At 40.4% G+C, this 24,222-nt stretch overlaps 2 protein-coding genes across 2 annotated transcripts; one reads left to right on the forward strand and one right to left on the reverse strand.

The window, feature by feature from the left end:
- Nucleotides 1–6,186: 6,186 nt before the first annotated feature.
- On the reverse strand, nucleotides 6,187–6,774 carry LOC121675105 (proline-rich protein 2-like). Its single transcript, XM_042050159.1, has one exon. The coding sequence runs from the start codon at nucleotides 6,772–6,774 to the stop codon at nucleotides 6,187–6,189; it is 588 nt and encodes a 195-aa protein (XP_041906093.1).
- MGST1 (microsomal glutathione S-transferase 1) lies at nucleotides 6,386–16,738 on the forward strand. The gene is made up of 4 exons (XM_042050226.1): nucleotides 6,386–6,490; nucleotides 8,651–8,798; nucleotides 10,664–10,758; nucleotides 12,806–16,738. The coding sequence occupies exons 2-4, from the start codon at nucleotides 8,673–8,675 to the stop codon at nucleotides 13,050–13,052; spliced, it is 468 nt and encodes a 155-aa protein (XP_041906160.1). The 5' UTR covers nucleotides 6,386–6,490; nucleotides 8,651–8,672; the 3' UTR covers nucleotides 13,053–16,738.
- The last annotated feature ends 7,484 nt before the right edge of the window (nucleotides 16,739–24,222 follow it).

The following is a 24,222-nucleotide window of genomic DNA, read 5'->3' on the forward strand; positions in this document are numbered from 1 at the left end:
TAGTGGCTTGGAGGGGAAAAAGATATAAATGGTATTTTTGTTAAGGCATGGTATTCATCAGAATGGCAAGGCTGAATCTTTGAGAAAGAAAATTGCCCATATTTACCAGAGGAATGTATGATTTTGTGATGTTCTTTGTAAACAGGATTGCACCAAAGCAGATCATCTCTACTGGAGAGAATAATTACATCTTATCACCTTTTTATCTTTTTAATGAGAATTGCCTGGCAAAGAACTGTACACTGGGTCACAACACTGCCCAAGAGGATTTGTGTTTGAGTAGTGACTGTGTATGTATTTGTAGCCTATTATTACTGGGCATTATATGGACCACTAAATGAAAAATGGTCCCTGTCCCAATTAACTTCTAAACCAATTACACAACTCCTTTTTTCTACAAGCTAAAAGATGGAGTAAGATGCAGACTTTTGTCTTGCTCCTGTGGCTTGTTTGTTTTTATTTCCCATCCCAGGCCTTTAGGGAGTGTGTTTCTGCTAAGTATTTCTGCAGCTGTTCAAAAGCAATCTTATTGCACAATACAGTATCTGAATAATTGTCTCGGGTGACTATTAAAGTCTACTGCTGCCCCATAAAACCACGAGGAGTAATCTTGCACCACAGCAGAAAATATCCAAGAGACTACCCTGTGGAGTGTCATTTCTGTTAGGAGAGAGCTACTGCAACTGAGTGGAGATTCAGGAAGGCAGAAAAAGCACGGGGACGGCTCTGGACCTTAAATTGTTTCTTTTCTTGCCGACTAAGCAAAGCTGCTGATTGTTAAATATTGAATTGTCTGTATTCATCCCCGGCCAGCTGAAGTCAATGGACAGACATAGAGGAGGACTTTAACCTGTTACACATGAAATGTTTGTCTTCTTTGCCTCTCTGTCTCTCCTTACAGCCTTTTATACTCTGCACTAAAGGAACCCCTTTAAAGCCTAATGTATGGTAATACAGTTTAATTGTTGGGCTGTTGGGGATAAAATGTGCTGGTTCCAAGTAATTTTGCTGACTCTAAACTTGGCTCTGTATAGAGAGCTGGAGGAGGGGAGATTGCTAATAAAAATAGCTGTGCTACCTGGGGAAGCTCTGCATACTGCAAAGGTACTGTAGGACTAGCCCTATAATTGCAGTTAATTGATTTTTTAAAACAGTGATGTTTGCCTCACACTGACTACACAGCCTGCCTCTTAGCCCTTACATAGGAACAATTCACACACAGAGGTAAGTCCCAGACAAGCACTCTCCAGGCACTCTTTTCTAACTTAGCAAAATCTACTCACTTTGTGTTCATTACACAACTCCTTTCAATCTGTGAGTTGGACACAGCTGAGTGGTTGAAGGCAGAAATCTCCTGTCTTCCTTTCCTGCAGGATGAAAACAGACACCCCAAATCTGGGGGCCCTCTTTCTTCTCCCCACATCCTCTGATGTAAAATGTCCACTGAATCCCATGCACAGCCCACCAGATAGTGATACCTGCCTGTTGGAAGGATGAGTGATTACTACTGATCAGTATTTTGCTTACACTGAACATTTAATTCTTTCAGATGTTTACTCCTCAAGAATAACCACCTGGGCATTAGTACCCCTCTTCTTCCCTGCTTTCAGCTCTCACAATCATCACCAAAATGCCAGGCAGGAGCTGCTCTATTAGCTAAACACGGTTCACATCCCATCAGTGATATATATATACACGCACATAAAGTGTTAAGAAACTCCAATTTTAGATGACTAATAATGTGCACTAGGACCATTTAGCCTACTGATATTCAACTGTGATATGAATCCAGTCAAGGTTAACAGACACCAAAGGTTCAGGCCATCCAAGCGTAGCATAGAACCCTCATGAGAAAACGAGCTTGCTTCAATCCACAGGGCCAAACTCTTTCACTGCCTTACATAAATACTTATATCTATACAAGTAGTACAATGCATGATCTGGGAGAGTTTCAAAAATCAACTTTATCACTTTACCAATTTATCTACAGACATATAGGGTCTGTCTGTTTACAGGTATTTCCAATAACTGTAAAGCTTTTGCTTGTTTACTTAAAGAAATATCTTGCCTGCAGAGATAAGTTGGCAACTTCTTGCTAGATACTTTTTTTCATCTCAGTAGCTCACTCAAGCCTTCTGTGTGCAGTTGGAGTGTCACTGTGGCAAGAAATCTTCCAGTCTGGTCTCCAGCTTTGTAATTTCCTTGTGTCTCTGGAGCAGAGAAGTAGTACAATAACAAGTAAAACCCACTGGACTCTTACATAAATGATCAAAACCTCGATGTCTTAAAAATCATTTTGCTCTCTACACTCTTGTCAGTCCAATCTGTGAAGTGAAATTTGAAAAGCATTCTGCTTTTATAGTGAATACTTTCTCCTTCTGCTACTTCAGTGTTATTTTAAAGGATCAGATTTTGTTCTGTGAGCTGTATGTAATAATGTTTAACAAATAACCCTCTCATTGGATTAGTTTAAAAGAAAGTTACTATGGTGGCTGAAAACTCTGCTTTGTGGGCACATATCCACTCTCCCATGTCCTTTAATAATAATAATATCTTGCTTTCCTAATAAAAGCAACTGTACAGCTCAAATAGCATGACAAAAGCTGAGTGAAGCTTTCCCCTTCAGTCCAGCACAGGGCTTTAAACACCTCGCCACACATGCATTACTGCCAGCTGCAAAGGTGGTTCTGTGCTGCAGACCTATTTTCAGAAGCAAGACTGCAAGATGTTGCAGTATTCTTGTGCAGCGAAAGAGGAATCAAGGCAAAATAAAGGTCCATTTATAGACCTACTAAAAAGGTTTTCCTATATGCCCACCAACCCCTTTCTGAGTTGTTCCTCAAGTGGGACACCAAGCTGGCAGGGCACAGATTACAGATCATTTACTTGTGTTGGGGTTTTATGATTGCTCTGCACCTGACTTTTGATCTGGAAGACTGTAGCAGCTTTAGATGATAGCTTGATAATGACCAGTAAATGGGCTTTGTGGGGTCTCTGCATAATGTATAAATGAAGTATAACTGGGCAGATAACCAGCAGATATCACCACTCCTGTGCTTTCTAGAGTTTGTACCCTTTTCTCTCCCTGCTTGTTGGTCACCACCCACTGTGACTGGTCACTTCAATTGTTTCCTATTGTTTCTGTCTCACAAATAAGCATCTGGAATTCTGTAAAAATGGCAAATTCCAATACTGGGAACTGCTGTCCTCTAAACAGTGGCACGGATAAAAGAGACAGATGGATGGACACTGCTCTTTCGGTGTTAGAAGCTCAACTGAAAGGCAACTTATGCCAGAGAACCCTTCACTGAGCTATACCCAGCAGGAAGCATTCCCAATGGAACAACGATCCTTTCTTGCTGTTTTTGAAGCAGTTCCCTAGAGAAACCAACAGCAGCTTGAGATCTTATGAAGAAGTGTGTGAATCACAGCGAAATTACATAGGTGTCAACATTTGATACAGTGAAAGTGCTTCCGAACCAGAAGCTGCAGGTTTTAATTGAGCAGTACAAAAAATGACTCTGGTCCGTCATACTAAACATTTTTGTAACACTTTTCTTGTGGTATTTAAACAGCATTTCAGATTTTAACTTAAAATATGGATTGAATCTTAGTGTTCATGATTTGTTTTACTCTGTAAAGCACTGGTTTATTTCATGAAGCAGGCATAATTTGCCAATTTTACTTGAAGGAACGCCTAATTTATATTACTAAGGGGATGTTGAACAAAAGCTTGAGGCGTGGTGAAAGTGTACTCTTGCTGCCTTCTTTGCCACTCTAATTATGGTGAATAAATGGAGCCAGAGAAGGAGACAGGACAGAACAAGTCTGATCAATAAGTGCCTCTCTTTTGCCCTCCCTGCAGTTAAAAGAGAATGATTGCACTTATCTGGCCTTCTTGGGGAGTATCCATTCCTTGCTGGAGGTTAAATGAAAAACTCTTTTATTCCTACTTTTATGCTGACCCTAAACTTGTGTCCTGATTCTACTGTCTCTGGCTACATGGATAGTTCTTCAAGTCGATGGGAAAATTGCCATGAAAAAGAGCTGCTCACACGAATGAGGTTTGCAAGATCAACCCCTTCATGATCGGTATAACCCTGGGCACTGGGCTGATATGGCAGCCCTGATTTACAAGAGTATTCCTATTAGCATCCAAGGGACAATTCACATGAGTAAGGACGGTGGGAATGGGCCCCTCAGGAGCAACTATCACCACAGTTATGCATCCAGCCTCACTTAGATCACAGCAGTTTTCAAACGTTCTACAGGCACTTTATGCTGCTACTGAACTTTGAGAAGAAAATAGACCTTGGGCACAAGTTCACTTCTGCTTTACAGACTATGGCTCCACTTTTTCTCTCTTCTTATTCTCTGCCCTCGAAGAGTCTTTGCTCTAAGGATCTGAACCTTTTAAGTAGATCAGGGTCTGCAAGAAATCTTGGCTTTTCTTGCTTCTTTCTTTTTCCCTTCTACCTTTCTTTTTTTCCCCCTTTTTTCCAGTCTTGCTTTTTAATTTTTAAAAAAATTCTCCTTTCCTTTTTAGTTTTCTCTATTTTTTCTGATTTAATTTCCTTGTTTAATATTTTCTATTTTTATTTTTTATTCCCTTTTTTCTTTTATCTTTTCTTTTTCTCCTTTCTCTTATCTTCTGTTGCCTTCTCCTGCTCTTCTTAACTTTCTTTTTAAAGTCTTTTTCTCTCTTTTCTATTTTTTCCCTACCTTGCTTTTTTTAAAAAAAATTCTTTCTCTTTTCTCCTTCTTTCTTCTTTTTCTTCCCTTCCTGTCCTTCTCCCTTCCTCCTAATCTTCTTTCTCAGAATTAGGGGTATTCAAAGAAGGTAGGAAAAAATTAACAAGTTGTTTCCCTCAAAATTCAAAGACTGGGAGAATAGCAGCTTTCCCAGTTTCAGAAGTGCTTTTTTGAAGTCACATAAATCAATCTGAATTTCCAGAATCTGAAAAACTGGAATGTAAAATTCAAAGGAAAGCGTGGAAATTGTAGAATTTCTACATGCATTTATGCTTCTTTTTATATCTTACCTACAGCAAATGAAAAGCACCTTTTTTCTGGCTTTCTGGTGTTTCCAGGTGTAGTTCTGAGAACTTGTATAAATCAATTACCAGCTTTTCCTCTCAAGTGTAATAATGTGTGTTTAGTTTAACTGTTAACTTAATAGGTTTACCTGCTTTTAAAACTGACTGCAGATAAGGATTAGAATGCCAAACAATCAAAAAGGCAGTACTAGAAGATAATTACAGTTTTATTTCAGTCACACCATGTGATTATGATATGTGTTATGTGTGGTAAAAAAAAAAAAGGATGAAAATAAAATTCCTGGCTTGAACTAAGTCATGAGCTGCAGAAATGCTTCCATGTTTTTTGAAATAAATCTGTTCCCTGGGATGGACCCATGCTCCTGTGAGTTTTTTGTTGACTTCAGCAGAAACAGTATTTGCTGTGTTCTTAGTGAGAACAAGGGTTGTTGAACCCAACTCCTACTAACATTTAAAAACAGTTCTGATACTACAGTTCTTGCTCAAATGGGTTTTTCTGCATTTTATGACTTTAAGAAGAGTTACACAGGTATTTGACGTGACGTGACATGACAGGATATGACACAAAGCACAGAAGTACCATCAGTGAATGCTGAATATACATAGCTAAGAGGAGAGATTTTTCTGTAAGAATGCAGTTTTAAAAATTGTATCCCTTTCTGACCACGTGCACATCTTTAGGATTAGTTTTGAAACCTTTGCTGGGCATCTGAGTACATTTATCTCTATATTCTTCAGTCTTGCTTATCATGAGCTGCTTAGTCACAAGCATTGCTCCTGTTGATGAGGAGTGCTGTGGGACTAGAATAATTCTCTCTGAAGAAGCACTGGGAAGCTCAGGAACGCCAGGTTCCCTCTGTTCATCACATTGTAGCACACTGGTAGGACAAGTCTGTGGCCAGCTGCGGAGTTCCTTAATTTTCTGTTTCACTTTGTGAAGAAACACGATGCATCTGTATTGGAACAGTGCTGATGGCTTGGCAATACAAGCGTGTTTAATTTTTTCCACTTTGGTAAAAGTTAAGGCCCGCCAGAACAACGAAGGGCCCGAAATACTGAGACTTCAGGTACTTTCAGATAAGCTTTGAGCCCTCTTGGGAATTTGCACAGTCGCTGAACTTGGCTGTCACTACCAGCGCCCGTCTGGGCCACAGCCTTTGGTTTCCCCCTGTCCAAGGGTGGTGAGACAGGAGGGCTTTTCCTCCCTCGGTTTCACACGCTTTCCTTCTCTTTCTCCCGGGTTTGCTGGGCTCCGAGCCTGTCCCGCCGCTCCCGGGTGACCGCCCCGAGCCCGCGGGGCACCGCGGCTCCGTGAGGGCGGCCCGGGCGGGACCCGCCTCCGCGGCCGGCGGGGCGAGGCGGGGCCGGGCCGGGCCGCGGCGCAGTGTCCGCCCGGGAGCAGGGGGGCTCGGATCGCCGCGGGCAAGGCCGAGGTGTGGGCGCTGCGCGGTGGCGGCGGGTGCCGGGAGCGATCCCGGCCGCGGGTGCGGGAGGGCGGCGCGGGAGCGGCGCTGTCCCCGGGAGCGCCGGTGTGAGGGGGCGGCGCGGCGGGGACGCGGTGGCGCGGCGGGGGCATCTCCCGCGGGGCCGGGCCGGGAACCAGCGGCGGCTGGGGGAGCGGAGCCTGCGGCGGGAGCGCGCTTGGAGAAGGAGCATTTGAAGCACGCACAAACGAGGGGCCCCGGGACACGCGTGGCGAGGGCGGCGGGAGGGTCATATCATATACATACATAACATATCATTGTTACTATTATTGTTATTGCCCATGTAGATCAGGCTGTTTGTAACCGTAATGAGCAAATCCCTTAAAACCCTGTGCTGTTTGCGTGTTTGGGGTTTGTTTTTTCGCATTTCTGCTGGTGCTGACACCCCGGGTTTTTCGGTGCCCTTCCATTTTGTACTGAAGGCAGGCCCCGGGCATTCTGGGAGCTCGGGCAGGCCACGGTGCGGCGAGGGAAAATGGATAAATGTGGTGGAGCGCCAAAGGTGCTGGGGAACAGTTTCCCTCTGCATCGTTCTTGGGTGTATTTTCAGCGTCGCTTGGGGAAATGTGCTCTGACGCCGTGGATTTACTTTGTTTTTGTTGTGTGAAACACCGTGTGCTTTTTGCTGTGATACAGAGTTAAAAGTAGTAGGACAGTTCTGTTAAAACGTGTTAACAAGATTGTTAAAGTAAGCAGAAACAATTGCTGTCCATTTCTGAGAGAAGCCTTCGCCGAGTCGCTGTTTATCTCGAACTGGACTGTAATGTGAGAGGAGGGAGAGTTACACTGAATTAATTTCCCATGGTCCATAGACCCCTGTGCTAGACCCAGTGACCCAAGCACTGCTTTAGAAACGATAAGAGAGGGAGCAAAACCCCATCACCACAGCAGACAGGTGCAGGCAAGGCTAGATTTGTTTTCACTGAGCAAACAGCTGCTTACCTCCATCCTGCCCACTTCCTCACCGAGGATGTGCCTTCAGAGCAAGTCTTCTATAGTGCACTTGGCTCATCAAGTTCCCCTTGTTCGGCAACAGCTGACTGTGCTGAACACAAGATGAGAGATTGTTAAAACTGAAATCAAGTGAATATTAACATTTTTATTACTATTGTTAAAATTATATCGCAGGAAGTAAGTTATTTGTAACAAAAAAAATTCATTTATTTCGGTCTCTAGTGAAGCTAAGACATCCTAATTCTGTGGATTCCTAGTCACTAAGTGCATGGTTGAAGCACTTGGTGAGGCAAAAGCCTGGTTCTGTGCAGAGCAAAAATTGAATGTGCATGGGGATGTGTTTTTTTTTTTTTTTCACGTGCATTCACTCCTCAGCACCTCTTAACTTTCTGGTGTTGATAAAAAATGTACCGTGTCCATAGGATTGTGGGTTTGGTACGGTCTCATTGGAAGGAGACTTCATTAATTTAAACCTCCCATGATAAAAGCAGAAATAGTCCTCTCCTTTTTGTCACTACAACTTAATCTTTGCCTGTGAGTCATGCTAAAAGCAATTTTTAAGAACAAGGTCTCAAAGGGGAAAAGTGCATGTTCAACTCGGTTTGATCACAAGTTACTGCTGGGTAGGAAGATCCTGGTTAGTTTGAAAGCTGAAGTGCAATTATAATTGTGCCATTTTACACAAAAAAGAGTAGGCAATACTAATTTTTCTCTTCACACAGTGTAGTGTTCATAGTATTGTCACACACTCCTTCTATCCCGGTAGCTGCTTAGGGAAATTTGCTAGTTCGAATGAATTGGTCTAAAATTGGTCTAACTCCTTGTGTTATTTCAAAGGAGTACTGATTTCTGTGACTAAGTGTTGTTTCTGCAATTGCATTAAATATTTTGGTAGTTTGTACCTTGATAGTTTAATAAGCAGTTATAATGGAAGCCAAATGGTATAATTTATCATCTTAAGGTATGATATTATGCTATTGTGAAAAAAAAAAAATAGAAAAGGGGGTGAAATTGTTTTAAAAGAAACTTTCCATGGTAGCAATATCGTGCTGTCATTGCAGTGATGCTAAAAAACAAGGCTATTAAGACAACGTTGTTGTCAGAATTTTGGATTGCAATGATGTTAGCATTAACTAACTTTAATGTTTTTTAAAGGTCGTCTGTGAGAAGGGGAGAAATGGCTAAAGCCACCCAGTTAATTGACAATGAAGTCTTCCGGGCTTACGCCACTTACACAGCCATTGTTCTTCTAAAAATGATGCTAATGAGTCTGATAACAGCGTACTTCAGGATCACAAGGAAGGTAATCATTTGGAAATACTGGCTGGGAGAATAGATTGGCATTTGTACTGAAATACAGAGATATCACAGCTATGTCTTTTCAGCTCCCAAATACTGCTGCTATTCATTTTCTTCCTCCCTGTTCTAGAGAGATTCTGATTGTGGTGCTCTGCTGGTCTCAAATGGATGATGTTTTTAACCTAATTATGAGATAATTATGGAACTGAATTGTACTTGCATTTGACTTACTCTACTCTTCTAAAACATTTCTGTTATTTTTAAAAAAGAGTTTTTCATAACTGTAATTTCCATTGTCTTCTGCAGAAAGCTCATGTCCAGGGTACCCAATTTATAAAGCAAAAAAAGTGTGATATGGAGCCATATTACATGAATAACCAACTGGTAGGGTCAGAAGAGGGGATAGATTTTTATTCACCTATAACCCTTTCATCCAGTAATTCAAAAGCTTTTTGCATTCTCTCATTGTTATAGTCTTCCCATTGCAGGTAGGTCAGTATCTGAAAAGAAATTTTTTTTTCCTAGAGTGAGAGGCAGGCTGAAAATTGGATTTTCAATTCTGAAAATACCTGAAAACATTTGAAAATATTTGAAAATCTGTGGTCTGGTGTTTAGGCTAGATAAAAATATGAAAGATCCACTGAGGTTTACTAAATAGTGTAGAAGCTGCATCTACCTTAGAAGAAAGTGCTCATGGGAAACGTGTTGTGTTTGCACTGTTCCTGGTCTTCTCTAGGCATCTTCTCATGGTCTCTGTAGGAAACACTTGGTCCTTGGCTGAAAGAGCCCTGAGTGTGCCTCATATGGCTGTTTTTGTGAGATCTGCTTCTGCAAGATGCTGTGTGCTTCAAGGATTTTGGTGCAGTCCTTTTGTTGAAATGCTGCTCTTTGTTCCTGCTTGTTGCAAGAGAACCCAGCTGAACTGCTCTGTGGTTCCAGGTGGATGTAGATGACAATAGGGCCTTCATTAATTTGGAGTGCTTGGTTTTATTATGTTAGTAATATTACAAACAGAAAAAATCAGTAAAGTAATTTTAACTTTCTACTTACTATAAATACTCTATTTAAAATAAAAAAAAGTCCTGAAAGAAGAAAACAGAGGAAAGCAGTGAAGCAAGAGAATGCAAAGTGTTGCTGATGATACTGTTAACGCACCTCTAGAATTCTGAGGCTGGGGACAGTTCACAAATAGGGATCAAGGCTGCCCTAGGAAGCAATCATGTAGCTCTCCTAAAATCAGAAGATTTTCTTGACTTATATCTGCATAGCCTGAACAGTCCACAGACTGCATATGTTACTACATGTGTCAGCAGGGAGAGATCTGCTGCAGTCTGCACTGCCTGAATTAAATGTTGTTTTCAAGTAGTGTCTTGCAGTATTTTGAGGTACTAATGGGTCATATAAGTGTAAGAATTTATACCTAAGAGGAAAGGGAGACACTTACTTGGTCATAAATGAGGATGAGAATAAGGCTTTTGGATGCTATTGATGTGTAGACTTCTGTAGAAGGAAGGGATCCAAAAGGACTTTCAGATAATTTGTCAGGAATGGTGAAAAAGAGATTTGGGCAGTACAGACCTTCTACCTTGTAGGTGCCTGTGTTCTGCCAGCCCACTGGCTTTAATGCAGGCTTGTCCATCTCACAAGAAGGGTTTATCTAAATGCATAAATTACATTATATTAATTTGTCAGCACACAAACTGTACAGGCTGGGCTCAAGAAAACAGTAATGCAGTGAACGTTGTGTTCCCTGTGCTTTTAACTTCAGGTGAGTTAAGTGGTAAAAAGAGTGACCTTTATAGCAAGCTGCCTTGACTGGATAAAACATTTTGGCTTCTAATGTCTCTTGTGTTCTTGTGTTTGAAACAGGCATTTGTCAACCCAGAAGATACAGCATCATTTGGAAAAGGGGAGAGTGCTAAGAAGTACCTGAGGACTGATCCGGATGTTGAACGCATACGCAGGTAATGCACAGGAACCTTTCAAAGTTATTTTAAATAGCAGAATAATATTGAATCAAGGAATTTATTTCACCCCGTTCTCTGTCAAGCCTGTGTGTGTTTTATGTTGCTTTATGTAGTAATCTAGTGCATTAATTAGTTTAAATGAACAAACCTGTCCACATTTAAATGGTCAGTGTGCATAGTAAAAGCAATAAGCCATTGTCTGGTTATAATAACTAACTCTCGGGTAGTGGCCTTTCTGCACGGGCAAAGTGGTGAGAACACTGTAACATATGACCACAAGTCAATGTAGCTCATGGCAAAATTTTCTGTTTCCAAAATCATAACGTTCAGGATGCTGTTTGATACACCTGTGCTAACAAGGAGAGCTTTAACAGAATGCTTTCCACATCATAATTCCTTGATGAGGCTAAGTTTATTTTTATACCAAAAACTTGAATGTGAGTGAACTCTTCTCATTTAAACCTCCATTAGGGAACATCTTGAAAATATATACCAGCTCTGATTTAAGAACACTGCATCCTTGCAAATGACAGCTGTTGTTTCATAAAGTATATTTTTGTATGTCTCTTATGCATTAAAATCTTAGAAAGAAGAGTCTAATCTCAGTGGGCTGTAAAGATGTTCTGCTCCTTCCTTTTCTGCCCCTGAGTCGTTCATGGAGTTGTTGCTTAATTTCATGGGTGTTACACAAAAATGGAGACCTTTTGGTGAGGGGTAATTCCTTTCTCTTTGTACATTTTAAGAGGCCAGCTAAGTTGAGACTAACTTTATGACCCATTTAACTCAAATTGTTGTGGCAGAGAAATGACAACCACCTCAGTCATTTTCACAGATTAGATTTTTAAAACACTGTATTACCAAATCCTGTGTTGCTGTTTTGTGGAGTTTTTCAGACATCCCCAGATCTAGTAAGTCAGCTTGGTTATAGTTACTCTGTTGGTGTTGCAGCATCCATATTTTCCTCCCAACAATGGTTCTTAGTGGATGTTTACTGTATTTTCTTCTGTAAGCTTCATGGCAATAGATAATGCCACATAGATTTAGCATGGCTTCTCTTCTGTATAAGTGACTGGATGTGTTCTGTTTATGGATATAGAAAAAAGATTGCTTTCTTCAGAGTACTTTTAGGGGGAATAAGAATAAAAAACCTGGAGGGATTATGTTTCCTTGTAATGATAAATACATTTAAAAAGCACCTGCAAGACAGTGCCATGACCTGATTCCAGCTGGCTCCGAAATTTGACATCATTAGTAAGGCTTAGACATTGTTTCAATCAGTAAATTTGGCTGGAAGTATAATTTATCTAAAGAGGTGACAGGAGCTGGGAAAGTTTAGGAAGGTATGTGAAAGAATGCTTCAAGATACAGAGTTCTCAACACATTTTTAGTAAATTACACTATGGTTGCAAAATTTCAAACATTTTTTCAGCTATTTTAGTGCTGAGAGTGAAAAAAATGAACGAAAAGCGTAACTGTCACACCTGTTAGATGTTCAAAAATAACCTTCTTCAAGATGATGGAACTTCATGAACATTTGATAGAATGGTTCCTATGTAGGATGTTTCATATTTTCTTTATGGAGACCACAAACTGGATTTGTGGGATTAAAGTAGATCAACTGGGCCATGAACTCTAATAGTTTGTCACAGGCCTCCAGTTAATTGATGTTAATTGAGTGAGGCTCCAAGAAAATAACAGCTACCTCTCTTCCTCCCTGACTTCACACTCTTGCACACCCAGGTGCACTCAGACACCTCATGTAAGTCCTTAATATTATCAAGATCCTGGGGAAAAACTAAGACCTTTCATACAGAAGATTAAAAGCTTAAAAACGTGGGATGCAGCAGGAGAGACCAGCGTGGTGTCAGGTGAACATGCCAAAATTGTTTCAGTAGCTGAATCAAGTCCCTTCTGCGGAGGAAGCCAAGAAATGTTTTAGGGCCTGAGTAGTAGCATGCTCTGAAGATGCTGAAAAATAATGAGGCTTGAAGTGGTTTATTCAACAAAATGTAACACTTTAAAATAACTTTGCTTCTTTCTCCAGAGGCCACCTGAATGACCTTGAAAATATTGTCCCATTTGTTGGCATTGGACTGCTGTATGCTCTGAGTGGCCCCGAGCTGTCCACAGCCTTGCTGCATTTCAGGATCTTCACAGGGGCTAGGATCCTTCACACTTTTGCATACTTGATCCCTCTTCCCCAGCCTGGCAGAGGTTTGTCTTGGGCAGTTGGCTACTCAGTGACCTTCTCCATGGCATACAAAGTCCTGAAGACAGCGTGGCTCCTGTAGCAGAGCTGTAGCTTCCGTGTCCCCTTCGACATTCCACACAAAGTTTCCAGCGCTGTACGTTGATGTCTTGAGTGAGCCAATGAGTCTTCTGTGGTAACTGGAATTCTTTTTTTTTTAACAAAAGCTTTTTGTTCCTGTTCAGGAGTGTTTCTTTTTGGAGGAAAAAGAATCCTTCTCCGTGTATTCCCTGTTCATGGGTTGCACTGCCAAATACTAGATTGGATGTTCCCTTTGTGATCTGTCAAGTGCTTACAATTCTAAACATGCAATGATGCTGTACTGATAGCCTGTTTGATAATTTTCTACAGATGCGCTATTTTTGGCTGTAGCTCTGAAGTCTAAATCAATAAAGACAAGATTTAAAAAAAAGCCTGTTTGTATTTTTGTTTTCATTTCGACTCTTCTCACTGCAGCCAGCAAATAGCATGTCACTATGTATCAGGAAGAGATTCCAATCATAGAGTTCTTTGAAGAAAGCTTACCTTAATAATAAGATATAACCAGTAATGCTGGTCTTTTTGTAAAAAAATCTTTGATGAAAATGTTTTTATAATCCACTTTGGGATTAAAAAACCTAAACCATTGCAGCTCCATTTCTTTCAGTTGAATAGATTAGAAAGAAAGAAAGTTTTTGTGCTAAATTCTGTTTGGAGACTCTGGTGAAAATTTGAAGTAATTATTTCCGTTGGAGTTCCAGCAAACGTAGGTTTTGTGACTGGATAAAATGTAGACCCTTTGTAGAGGATTTTCTTTTCATTTTTGAATAAATTCAGCATAAAATGAGTGACACTTGCAAATGTAGATATCAAGTACTTCAGATTTACATATATAATTAGTTTGTGTGTCATACTGTCATAAATATGTTTCTGATAGGAAATCTTGCTCTTTGCTTACATCTTTCTATGATGTATTAGTTTGGAATATATTCTTTAAAGACTTTTCCTTGGTTTCTTTTTGTTTGGTTGGTTTTTTTGGGGTTCTTTAGTAGCTCTGGCTTAAATAATAGCGTGAGATTTCAAGTGACCCAGAAAAACCTTTATATCACAGTGTGCTGGTAATTGAGAAGTTTTAAATGGCAGAAGTCAGAGCACAACACATTTGGTTTCCTTTCCTACCCCAGAAGCTGTGCTCCTAAGGGATGGCCCAGAGGGGGGCTGGAGAGTTCCCTCTGCTGCCTCCATATGTCAAAGATTTTGTTTAGCTTTTTGCATGGGAGCAGTAGTTGTAGTACTGCAAGAAGTAACACTGAAGAGCTTTCCTACCTACCCACAGTTGTGAGGTGGAAGTTGGTGCAGTGTTATGTAAAGCAACTCAGAAGGGTGGCAGAAGGGATAGGGAAGAATTCAGAGAGACTGGTTTAATCCAAAGAAAGAAGATTTTTGTTACAATTCAAGTGTAGTGTTTAAGTCATGTCTACTAAGGAAGAGAGGGTGGAACTTGAAATCAAGATGTTAACATTGATTTACGAAAGGTTAAATCTTAACTAGTGGGTAAAATAAAGAGCTGGAACCTGTAGAAGGAGGATGAGAGGAGATGGTGATTAAAAGTTGAACATTGTGGAGCTTCAACTCCTGACATGGCAGAGTAAGCACACATCGGCACCTCTGGGTTAGCAGAGGCTCCAACAGGAAATGTGGGCTTTTGTTTCTTCTGCCATCTTTCTCCACCACTTCCAACCTGTGCTGTTTTCCTCCTGTTCTTTCTTCCTCTGCTAGCTTTTTATGGGCTCTTGAGAGCAGCTACCTTGGAATGTATCATTGTAACAAAGGCCATCAGCTCTTCTGGTTTGAGAAGGACCAGTGATGGAGGGTGGAGGAGCAAGGCTGCAGCCTGGAACTGTGTCCCAGACCAGTCGTTGTCACAGTCAACCTGCCATCTCTCATCAGTCTGTGGCTACTCTTTTTCCCTTATATCACAAAAACAGCATCTAGAGCTCAATTTCCCTCACTACATTGTAGCTTGTCTCTTATTACCAGCTGTGTGTCTTTCCATCCATTTAGAACAAAGGGAATGTAGCCACTGTGCAGAGGGCCCATCTGAAATTCAGCAGCAGAGCGAGTCCTCTCCTTTAGCATGGAAAAGGCTCTTCAGACAAGCCTGGTTGTCAATGCCAGGCATATGCAGGAACAGCATTTTTAACTCCTTTTGCATCAAGCTTCTGTACAGAGATCTCATTCCTGGAGCCTTTCTTTAATTCTGTAATCTTATATTTGAAACATAACTAGTTTTAAATCCCTTCCATTTGCTAAGTGGTTTCAAAGCTCAGAACATACACTCGCTATGTGCTGAGAAGTAGAAAAGATAGATGGAAACCCTTAGAAATACCTAGAGTGATTCAATATTATTCTGTGTTTCTCTTGCATTTATTTTAAACCTATATATTTTATTTTCCTTTGCTCCCACAAATACCATCTGTGCATCTGGGCGGGGTACGTGCTCAATCTGGGAAATGTGCCTTACCAGATTCCGTCAAACGCCGACTGCCAGCTCCGCATAAAGTGTGTTGGAGTGGTTGGTCCTTGTCACACAGCTCTTGCATTTCTCTGGTCCCTGCCCTGGAGAGGTGCACTGTACCTGTTGTACAGCTGTAAATTTTAGAAGGCTGGCATATTTCAGGAGAGCTAGCATAGGAGAAAGAGTGTGTTAGTGGAGTTTATTACTGAGCTAAACTGAGTTTTCACCTTTTAAAACATGCACATGTGGATTTCAGACTGCTGTTATCAAGTTCTCTTGCAAAATTTTTAAATGAAGTAACCTGTAAATGATGAAACAACTGACTGTTATCAGCAGGTGTGCTGCCTTTGACCTGGTGAAAGTACAGAAAGGGCTGGTCTATGGGAGACACGTAAAAAGAGGTCAAACCGTCATCTTCTGTGCTTCATTTCTGTTCATTATGCCCCTTATTCCCATCACCAGTCTTGGGCAACCAGAGAAACTGCAGGGTTTCTTCTCTTTGCTCATTATTCCTGGCATTTTGTGTTCTTCTCCCAAGTACGTTTTGTATCTTTGAAGTGGCTCTGACAGTTGACCGTGAAGCACTTCAAAATGCCAGCTGATGTAACCTGGTTAGCTGACTTCATCTCTGAGGGAATTTCATGGGCTGCTTTGTTTTCAGAAGTGTAAACCTGAGCAATTCCTCTATTTATTTTTTGTCTCTATGGGTAAATGCTTACACACCTTTGGCCAAAATTACTCTGTGCTGGTTTCCTGGCTGCAGACGCATGCACTGAAGGCAATGAATTGTTGGGAGAGATGGTGACTGGTGAAGAGCTCTGAGCTAGGACTTACTGTTTGATCATGACTTTTTGTCCTGTCACAATGAAGAATGTGTTTAAAACCATAAATGATACATTAAACATTTCCTTGAATTTTCAGAAACAAGTGTATGTCTGAGCTTCACCGCCTTCGAGGTATTTATTTTGAGAAGCTGGGTCAATGTTTCTGAAAGTGATGGAATTGCTTGTCATCAAAATACAGAAGAAGAAAAGCCTGGGCTCTTAGCTCAAATCACTTTGGGATTTGGAAAAATTCTATTTACTTGAAGCCCATTATTGCTTAGCTGTGCCTATTCCTAGTTATTTACAGAAACAAATTCAATCTAGATTTTTCATGGAAAATGCTTGTAATGGATGTAATTTCTAAGAGCAAAAAATAAAAAGCAAACCTTTTATAATACCCTTTTTAAAGTGACTAGAATGTCATTATTCAAGATAATGGAGTTTTCATTTCAAGGTTGAGGTTTAAGAAGAACTTTTCTCTTTTCCAAACGTTGTCCTGCCAACTGAGATGGCACCAAGTGCTTTCTGAAAGGTTGTATTGACATGTGTTAAAATACTCTCATGATTAAATGTCTCTGGCTGGTGGACACTTAGAAATCTAATACCTCTTTGTGATTCACTTTAAGTGGTATTCAGGCTTCCAAGTCTTGATTAGTGACTCCCACTCATAGATTCTGAAGGCTAAAATAGATCATTAGTTCCTTCAGCCTGACCTCTAGTGGAAAAGATGCCATGGAATGGCTGCCCTTCTGCTGAGGTTAGTTCCATCACAGCATGGCTTCCAGAAAGGTGTGTGATCCTCATTCAGAGCCTATGGAAAACAGGCATTGATTCACTCTTTTCCGTGACATTGGTTCTCTCTGGCGTATATGTACACTAAACTTAGGCTTTAAAACACCATAATTTGTTTTTGTTGGCTTTTTCTGTTGTTTTGTTTTTGTTTTTTTTTTAAATTGAGGCAGTTCTTAATAGATTATTGCAGTGCAAGGTGGAATATGAACTATTTTAATCAGGAACTTTCCTCCTACAAAGCACTCTGCTCCAGTTTGGCAGTGACCATATAACCTCCAGAACTGAATGCTTTTACACGTGGTTCTTTGCTGGCAGGCCCCGGTGTGCATCACTACTGACAGCATCTTTCTTTTATTCTCCTGTGTGCTGGAGAACTTGGAGAGAGCTTAAGAAGAGGAAGTTCCAAGGTACCTGTCTTTTTACTACAAAAAAACCAAACAAAAGAGACAAAAAGAAGACTGCTTGTCCCGTGGGTACTGCTTGTCCAGTGAGGGGGAATAAATTCAGAAGATACTGTCAGTCCTGTAGAAAAAGTAAGGAGGGGAAAAAAAGGGAGAACCGAAGGGAGGGAAATCCTTTAATGATAGCTTAGAACAGCATCAAGGAGCAAACTGGGTGAAGACTGGTAGATGAAGAGTGGTATGAGAGGCAGGTATCTTTCTGCTTAATAAAATTGCTTTACTATCTGTTTAAAACAAGTTCGTTTTTAAGAATATTTTTCTTTGTGTATCCAGTCATTAAATATCTGCAAAGAGGATTATAAATACCTCAAATCAGCATGGAGAAGACCTGTGGGCTGTGTAACTGATTCTGTTTAATCAGTTTCCTTAAGGCACCTGTGGTACACAGACCACTGCAGTGGGAGACAGCACTTGACATTGTGTGACTATAAAACTGCCCCCAAAATGGCATCACAGCTACAACAGGGAAAGGAGAGTTACTTCCTTTTTGCCTGGAAAGTCTTATAAATGGCACTTTCTTTCAAATTTATGGAAAAGAATTCATTTTCACTACAATACTTTTGTGGAAATCAGAAAAGACCTTCAGAAGGGTGAGTCTGGGAGCTGGGCAGAAAGGGATCAGCTCTGGAGGTTGTCCCACATTTCTTGGAAGAATTTCTGGGCTTCATCTCTAGCCCTCACTGTAGGAGCTGTAGGGATTAGTGCATGTGGAATTGCCACAGAAGTGCTCAAGGTAGGTTTAAATTCTTAATCTCTAAGTATCTAAGAGACCTAAATAATTGCTATAAAGGTAGAACTTAATCTGCTTCCTCTTCTGATAGAAAGTGACACTAAAACCTCAATTTTCCTTAAAGAGCCTGCAGTTATGTTCTAGCGTGCATGACTGCCTCATTTATTTAATACTGGCAACTATACAGTGCAAAGTTGTTTACTATGGGATTTGCACATCAAACCAGGTGTGGTCCTTTTTACAGGCTGCATTTCTCAGAGAGCAGGGCTAGCAGCTCCCATTCTCTTCATGTGAGAGTTCCTTCTGTGCTCTAGGAAGGGTGTTTTCATAGGGAGTTGTGAGTACTCTGGTACTAAAGTTGGCTGGGACCATGCAGCTCATGAGCTTTTGTTGTCTCTCTAGCAATTTGGAGTTTGCTGTTGATCTCTCCTTGTCTTCAGCTGGGAGAGGGTTCCAGTGCTGCTGATCTGCCTCGTTAGTTGACAGATGGCTTATTCCACTAATTTTGCATGAGTACTTCATGGTGATTATAATGACATGTTCACTGCTAATAAATGATAAGCGCTATCTTATCATTTGCTCATTGGGTGAGCGTTCAGAGGTTTTGTCAAACTGAAATTCAGTTTCAGTTGATGCTTGGCCCTTGGCTGGAGTTTCATGTACCTACTTTCAAGGGAAATGAAATTTATTCTGCAGATCCTCTTGGTTTTCCTGGGGATTATTTTGCAAGTGAAAGCCAAGGTACAGTTTCCTTAATTGAATCTGGGGTTCAGTGGCAGCATTGTTTGAATATGGCACATTCATTTAGATTCAGTTCATTTAGAGGAATCCAACATTGTTCAAACAGATCAGACTCACTGAGAAGACTGATAAATCTTTTATTTTCCTTCATCTTTCTGCTTTGACCAAATGCAGTTTTGTGTTATTGCCACTTAACAGTGGCAATGTGTTAGAAAAGAATAAAATACATAGATTTCTCCTTTCTGTTATTTTGGTCTTCCCGTCGACCTTTCCTTGTTCCCAATGAGATAACCACCAGTTATCTCAGATCCATGGGCATGGCAGTAGGTTTTTCCTCCCTCTGCTCATTCCTAATTTTGTGCATGGTACCACTAGATGTCCCTCTTTGGCTTTCTTTTATTAGATTTCAGGCCTGGACCTGTGAAAAGTAACTGTGCTCTGCATCTCTGGCAGATTAAGTTGTAAGAGGAAAATATTTTGCTAGATTTAAAGAAGACATTCATAATAGATATTAAGGCAAAAGAGTGTCCCTGTACAGTAAACTTGTACTAAAAAAACTTCATAGAAAAAGTGACCTTTGTGAAAACAGAATATGTAACCTGTGGCTGAAACATTAGAATGTTTTGTACTGTTTTTCTTTTCTAAATTAACAAGGCACCAGGTAACTGCAACATCTGAGTTCTTCTACCGAGGTTCCTAGAGAACGATGCAATTTGTATTTTAATTGCCTGCTATTGTTTCTGATAGGTAAACACATTTTACGATTTGTATTTAGCAGTAGAGTAAACTGAATGGGACTGAGGCTGTGCAAAAACTTGAACTGAGTAAAGAAGCAGAAGTAAAACTCAGAAGCTGTGTCTGTCTGCCACAATATCCAGAGGAGAGACTCAGCACAAATAGTTTACTTGAAATTACCTTGATAGGTACAAAATTCAACTTGGGAATTTAAAGGTGCTGTAAAAAATGTTGCTTGTATTTGAAAAAACTGGGATGCTCTATAAAGCAATGTGTGCACAGCAGATTTACTTGTCACACAAAATGCCAGGGAAGTGGTGGGGGGCATCTTTGAGTGATCCACTTGGCACAGAGGTGGAGTACAGTGTCAGCATAATGAATAGGAGCTTGCTTGGTGGATGGAAAATATTTTAAATTGAGTTTTTATTTAATGGATTTGAACTTTTCATGCCCAATTACCTTTTTGCTGAAAGAGAACAATAATAATAATAATAATAAAGTGCAAAGGTTTAGTTTCATTCTAGAAATGGGGAAATGTGCTTGGCGAGCTGTCAAAAGGCACAGTCAGATCTCAGGAGCTTGGAGCAAGGTAGCTAATGCTCTGGAGTGAATGTCCATCAACTTCTTTTGTGGCTTTATGTGTCCTTGTAAATGGTAATGTGGCAGAATGGGATGAGTCGTGTACAGGGACAGATGGCAACAACGAGTCGGTTAAGGTCAGAGGAAGAATGTCCTTGCAAGGGGGTTTATATTATTTCTTTAATTTGTCCAGTTAAGTCCTGTAGGTGCATGAATTATGGGGGAACCCACCCTCCGAAACAAGCTAGCAGGATTTAGGGAAACTCTTCCAGGATATACATAAATAAATCCTTCCCGCAGAAACCTTAATCCACCCTATAGCAGGAATGTAAGAAGGACGAAGTAAAGCAACAATCCCTGTGAAATTCTGTAGGTATTTTCCTTCCGGAGTAATAGGCTGTTCTCAGTGAACTTCCATTGCAGGAATATTTATCTCCAGGTACATGTACATGGCTGAGGAGAAGGTTGGCCCTGATGTGTTCAAGTGTACTAAATAAAAGTGTATTTTTATGAATGTGTGTAATGAAAGAGGACACTGTATGTAAATTATTTAGTTCTCATTGCTGTGATACCTGGATACAATGTATTGACCACACACCTAATTCAGCAACCAGTGATTTGAACAGAACTGTTCCCAGTGACTTTCACAGGCTTTGTACCTAGACAAATAATCTCTGCCATATTCCATTCATTTAACTAAGTATGTGCACAATACAGCTTGCACTAAAATATTTACTGCCAGCAACAGTGTCCAGAGAAAATACTGTATTTTGTAAAATTTCAGAGAAAAAAACCTGTCAGCTAGATGCCACCTAACTTCAGCTTTAGCTCTGCTGTAACCACTCCTAGAAGTGGCTGCTCCATTGTTTACATATTCTTGATCACAGCAAGAGCTTTATTGATGCTTGGCCTTTGACTTGGCGTTACTGATGGCTCATATGGTGCAATCCTCAGCGGGGGACATGAGAGAGCACCACTTTAAAACAGACCCTGCTGGCCATGTGGTGCTGTTTTTGTTCTGTGCACTGCTAAAAGGGCCGCTGTCAACTGGAAATCTGGTCAATTAAAAACAAACAGGCTAATAGGACATGTCCCCAAGTCCTTTCACCAGTTTCTGTGGGATTGCAATCAAGAGTATCGTGTTTTCCTCATTCTTGTTGGTGGCTTTTTCTGTGTGTGTGTGAAAGCAAACAACTTCACTGACATGGAAGTGGAGGAGTGGATATGACCAAACCCAAAGCACACTAAGTAAATAATCCACAATTTCTTTGTGTGTTTCAGAAAGTGGGAATAAAAGGTATTTTTCCGTTAGCTCTTTCTGTTACTAAAAATTTTGTCTGAAAATTTGCATGGAATGAGCTCAGCTGTAGGATCGACAAACTGAGTGGAATTTATGGCAACCTCTAAAAATAGTAATTTTAGAAACTGAATAAAGTTTGTTAGCTCTGAATAAACATTTTAAACAGTTTCTGAAACAAATTTTTTTAAAAAGTCATTAAATTTCTCTGATTAGAGAAATCAAAATATTTTCTTTTGTAGAACTCGACATTTTAATACTTTTACAATGGATGGATTTTCTACGCACTTACCTGCAGATAGCATTTACCTATGTTTTTACAAACTTCTCTTTTATCTAGGACCACTCTCTTTAATTTAATAGTTCCAACAATTCTTAAAATTGGAGTCTGGAGCTGCTGTTTGGCCTGTGTTTGGTCACACAGTGGGCTATGTACTGGGGAATGCCATGGATGCGGGAAAGGGCTCGTCATTAAGGGACTGATTGGAGGCATTGAGGATCATCAGTTTGCATGGGCTGCAGGGCAAGTTGGCAGCATCCAGCACTTTAGTTCGAGGGTGGGCTCAGGTCAGAACTAGTGGTGTGGGATATTGGAGGGCTCTTGGGCTGTACTCTGTTCAGAGCACCAGATGACTTCTGGAGAGCTACCCAAGCACCACCAACAAATGCAACACAACCTGTGGACAGCACATAATACACCCATTGAAGACCAGGGATATCAGTGCAGAAGATACCAACTACTCAGTCATACACTGAGAACCCCATCACACAGCTGAAATAATTTTTCAACTGCTAATTTAACTGCTGTTTTTCTTCAAAACAGAGGAGAGAGAAAATTCATGATAAAACTTGAAGTTTTAAAGTGAGACTAGCAAACATACCAGAGAGTGATCTGAGAGCCTCATATTCTCCAAGGTGTGGGCAATGCAAAGTCCATTGCAGCCTTGGCAGAGGCAGCTGATGGAGTGGTTAATGATGCAATACTTTTTTTAGTAATGTGTCTCATTTGGACACCACAGCACATCCTGTTTGTATTTCATCTCCTTTCCCTGGTATTTTATCTATGTCCACTTTGCGCGCATTTTGACCCAAGGGACTTGTATTTTAATCATTTGCTGTTCCTACCTGAACTTTCTTCTACATACTTAATATTACTTTACTTGGGACTTGAACATATGGAACAGATATTTTTAATTCTCACAGTTAACGCTTGACTGCTTAAAAGATATATTTTTCTACTTTCAAAGAAAGCATTTAAAATCTCCTGTATTATGCTTGCTACCCAGAAAAATGTTTAGTGCTGACCAGGAATGCATACAAAGTGAAACTTGTTTGATTTTTTTTTTGGTCCCTGGCAGGACAATAACTGACTTTAGTAAATGAGGAAGTTTTATCCAGTGGGGTCTTGAAGCTTCTTTGCAGGAATGTAGGATCATTTGGCCTACTCATGGAGCTGTTTTATGCTGTTGAGGAAGTACCAAACACTGGCAGGTATGTTTTGTTAGCAGGACCTTGGTGCTGTGACAATCAGGTTACAGGTAGCTCTGACCAAGAGTAGCAGTTACTTGCTTCTGCTCATAAAATCTAAAATTTTTATAACTGCAGCACCAAAAGGCCTGTATTCTATCCCAATTCTATTTTTGACCAAGTCAGGTAACAGGTCTGTGCTTCTGTTTCCAGTCTCCAAACTTCTATTAATAAAATAATTAATGCTTAAACAAATGCTAAGTGCTGAAATTGCCTGTTTACATGTTGGCAGAGTCGTATATCACACACACTCACACATAAGAAAAAACGTTCAGCTGCAAGATAAGGGGAGACGTAAAGGCAAAGTGCCAAAGAAAATGTAAAGCAATGTGATACCTTGGAATTGGGAAACTTCTTCTGCTTTGGACATGAGACACAAGCTGGGCCACTTCTTTTTGCTTTGATTTTGTTTCTGTCACCTTTCTTTTGGGAGTTTTGAGCAAGTGACTGTATCTTTTTAACAGTGAGGTTTGTACAGAACCTTCTCTAACAGGATCATGTTTCTGGTGGAAGCTGCAATTTTAATTTGTTGCTATAGGTGGTACTGTAATATTAATACATAATATAAAAGAATCATACATAATATAGAAGAATAATACATAATATTAAAAAAGAAGAGGAAATAATAAAAAGGTGAGAACAATCAATAAAATGAATGGTAGCAAATGCTGATGATTCATACTAAGTTCCAGCTGCGTTGATGATAAAGCTTGAAGGGGACACAGTCAGTTTCATGTGGTGGCTTTTAATCTGAGTAGTGCATGTCTGTAGGATACTTTCTCTGTTTTCAGATCTCTTCCACCAAATCTCACAGAACCACAGTTCACACCCTGCTCCCTTCTCCTCACCTGGTGACTGACTGCGACAAAACCCTGAGAACTTGCCAAAAAGATAACCAGGAAAACTTGAGGTAAGACATGAAAGTTGGAAGATGCTCTTCAAAATGAAGAAGGTTCTTGATATTTAGGGAGCCAAAAAAAGTTTGAGTGGAGTCTCATCCATAAGACAAAATTTAATCTCTGCGATCTTT

Source organism: Corvus kubaryi, unplaced genomic scaffold (assembly GCF_017639235.1).
Source record: "Corvus kubaryi isolate FWS band 111438036 unplaced genomic scaffold, C.kubaryi_AGA036_p1.0 72, whole genome shotgun sequence".
Taxonomy (NCBI): Eukaryota; Metazoa; Chordata; class Aves; order Passeriformes; family Corvidae; genus Corvus; species Corvus kubaryi.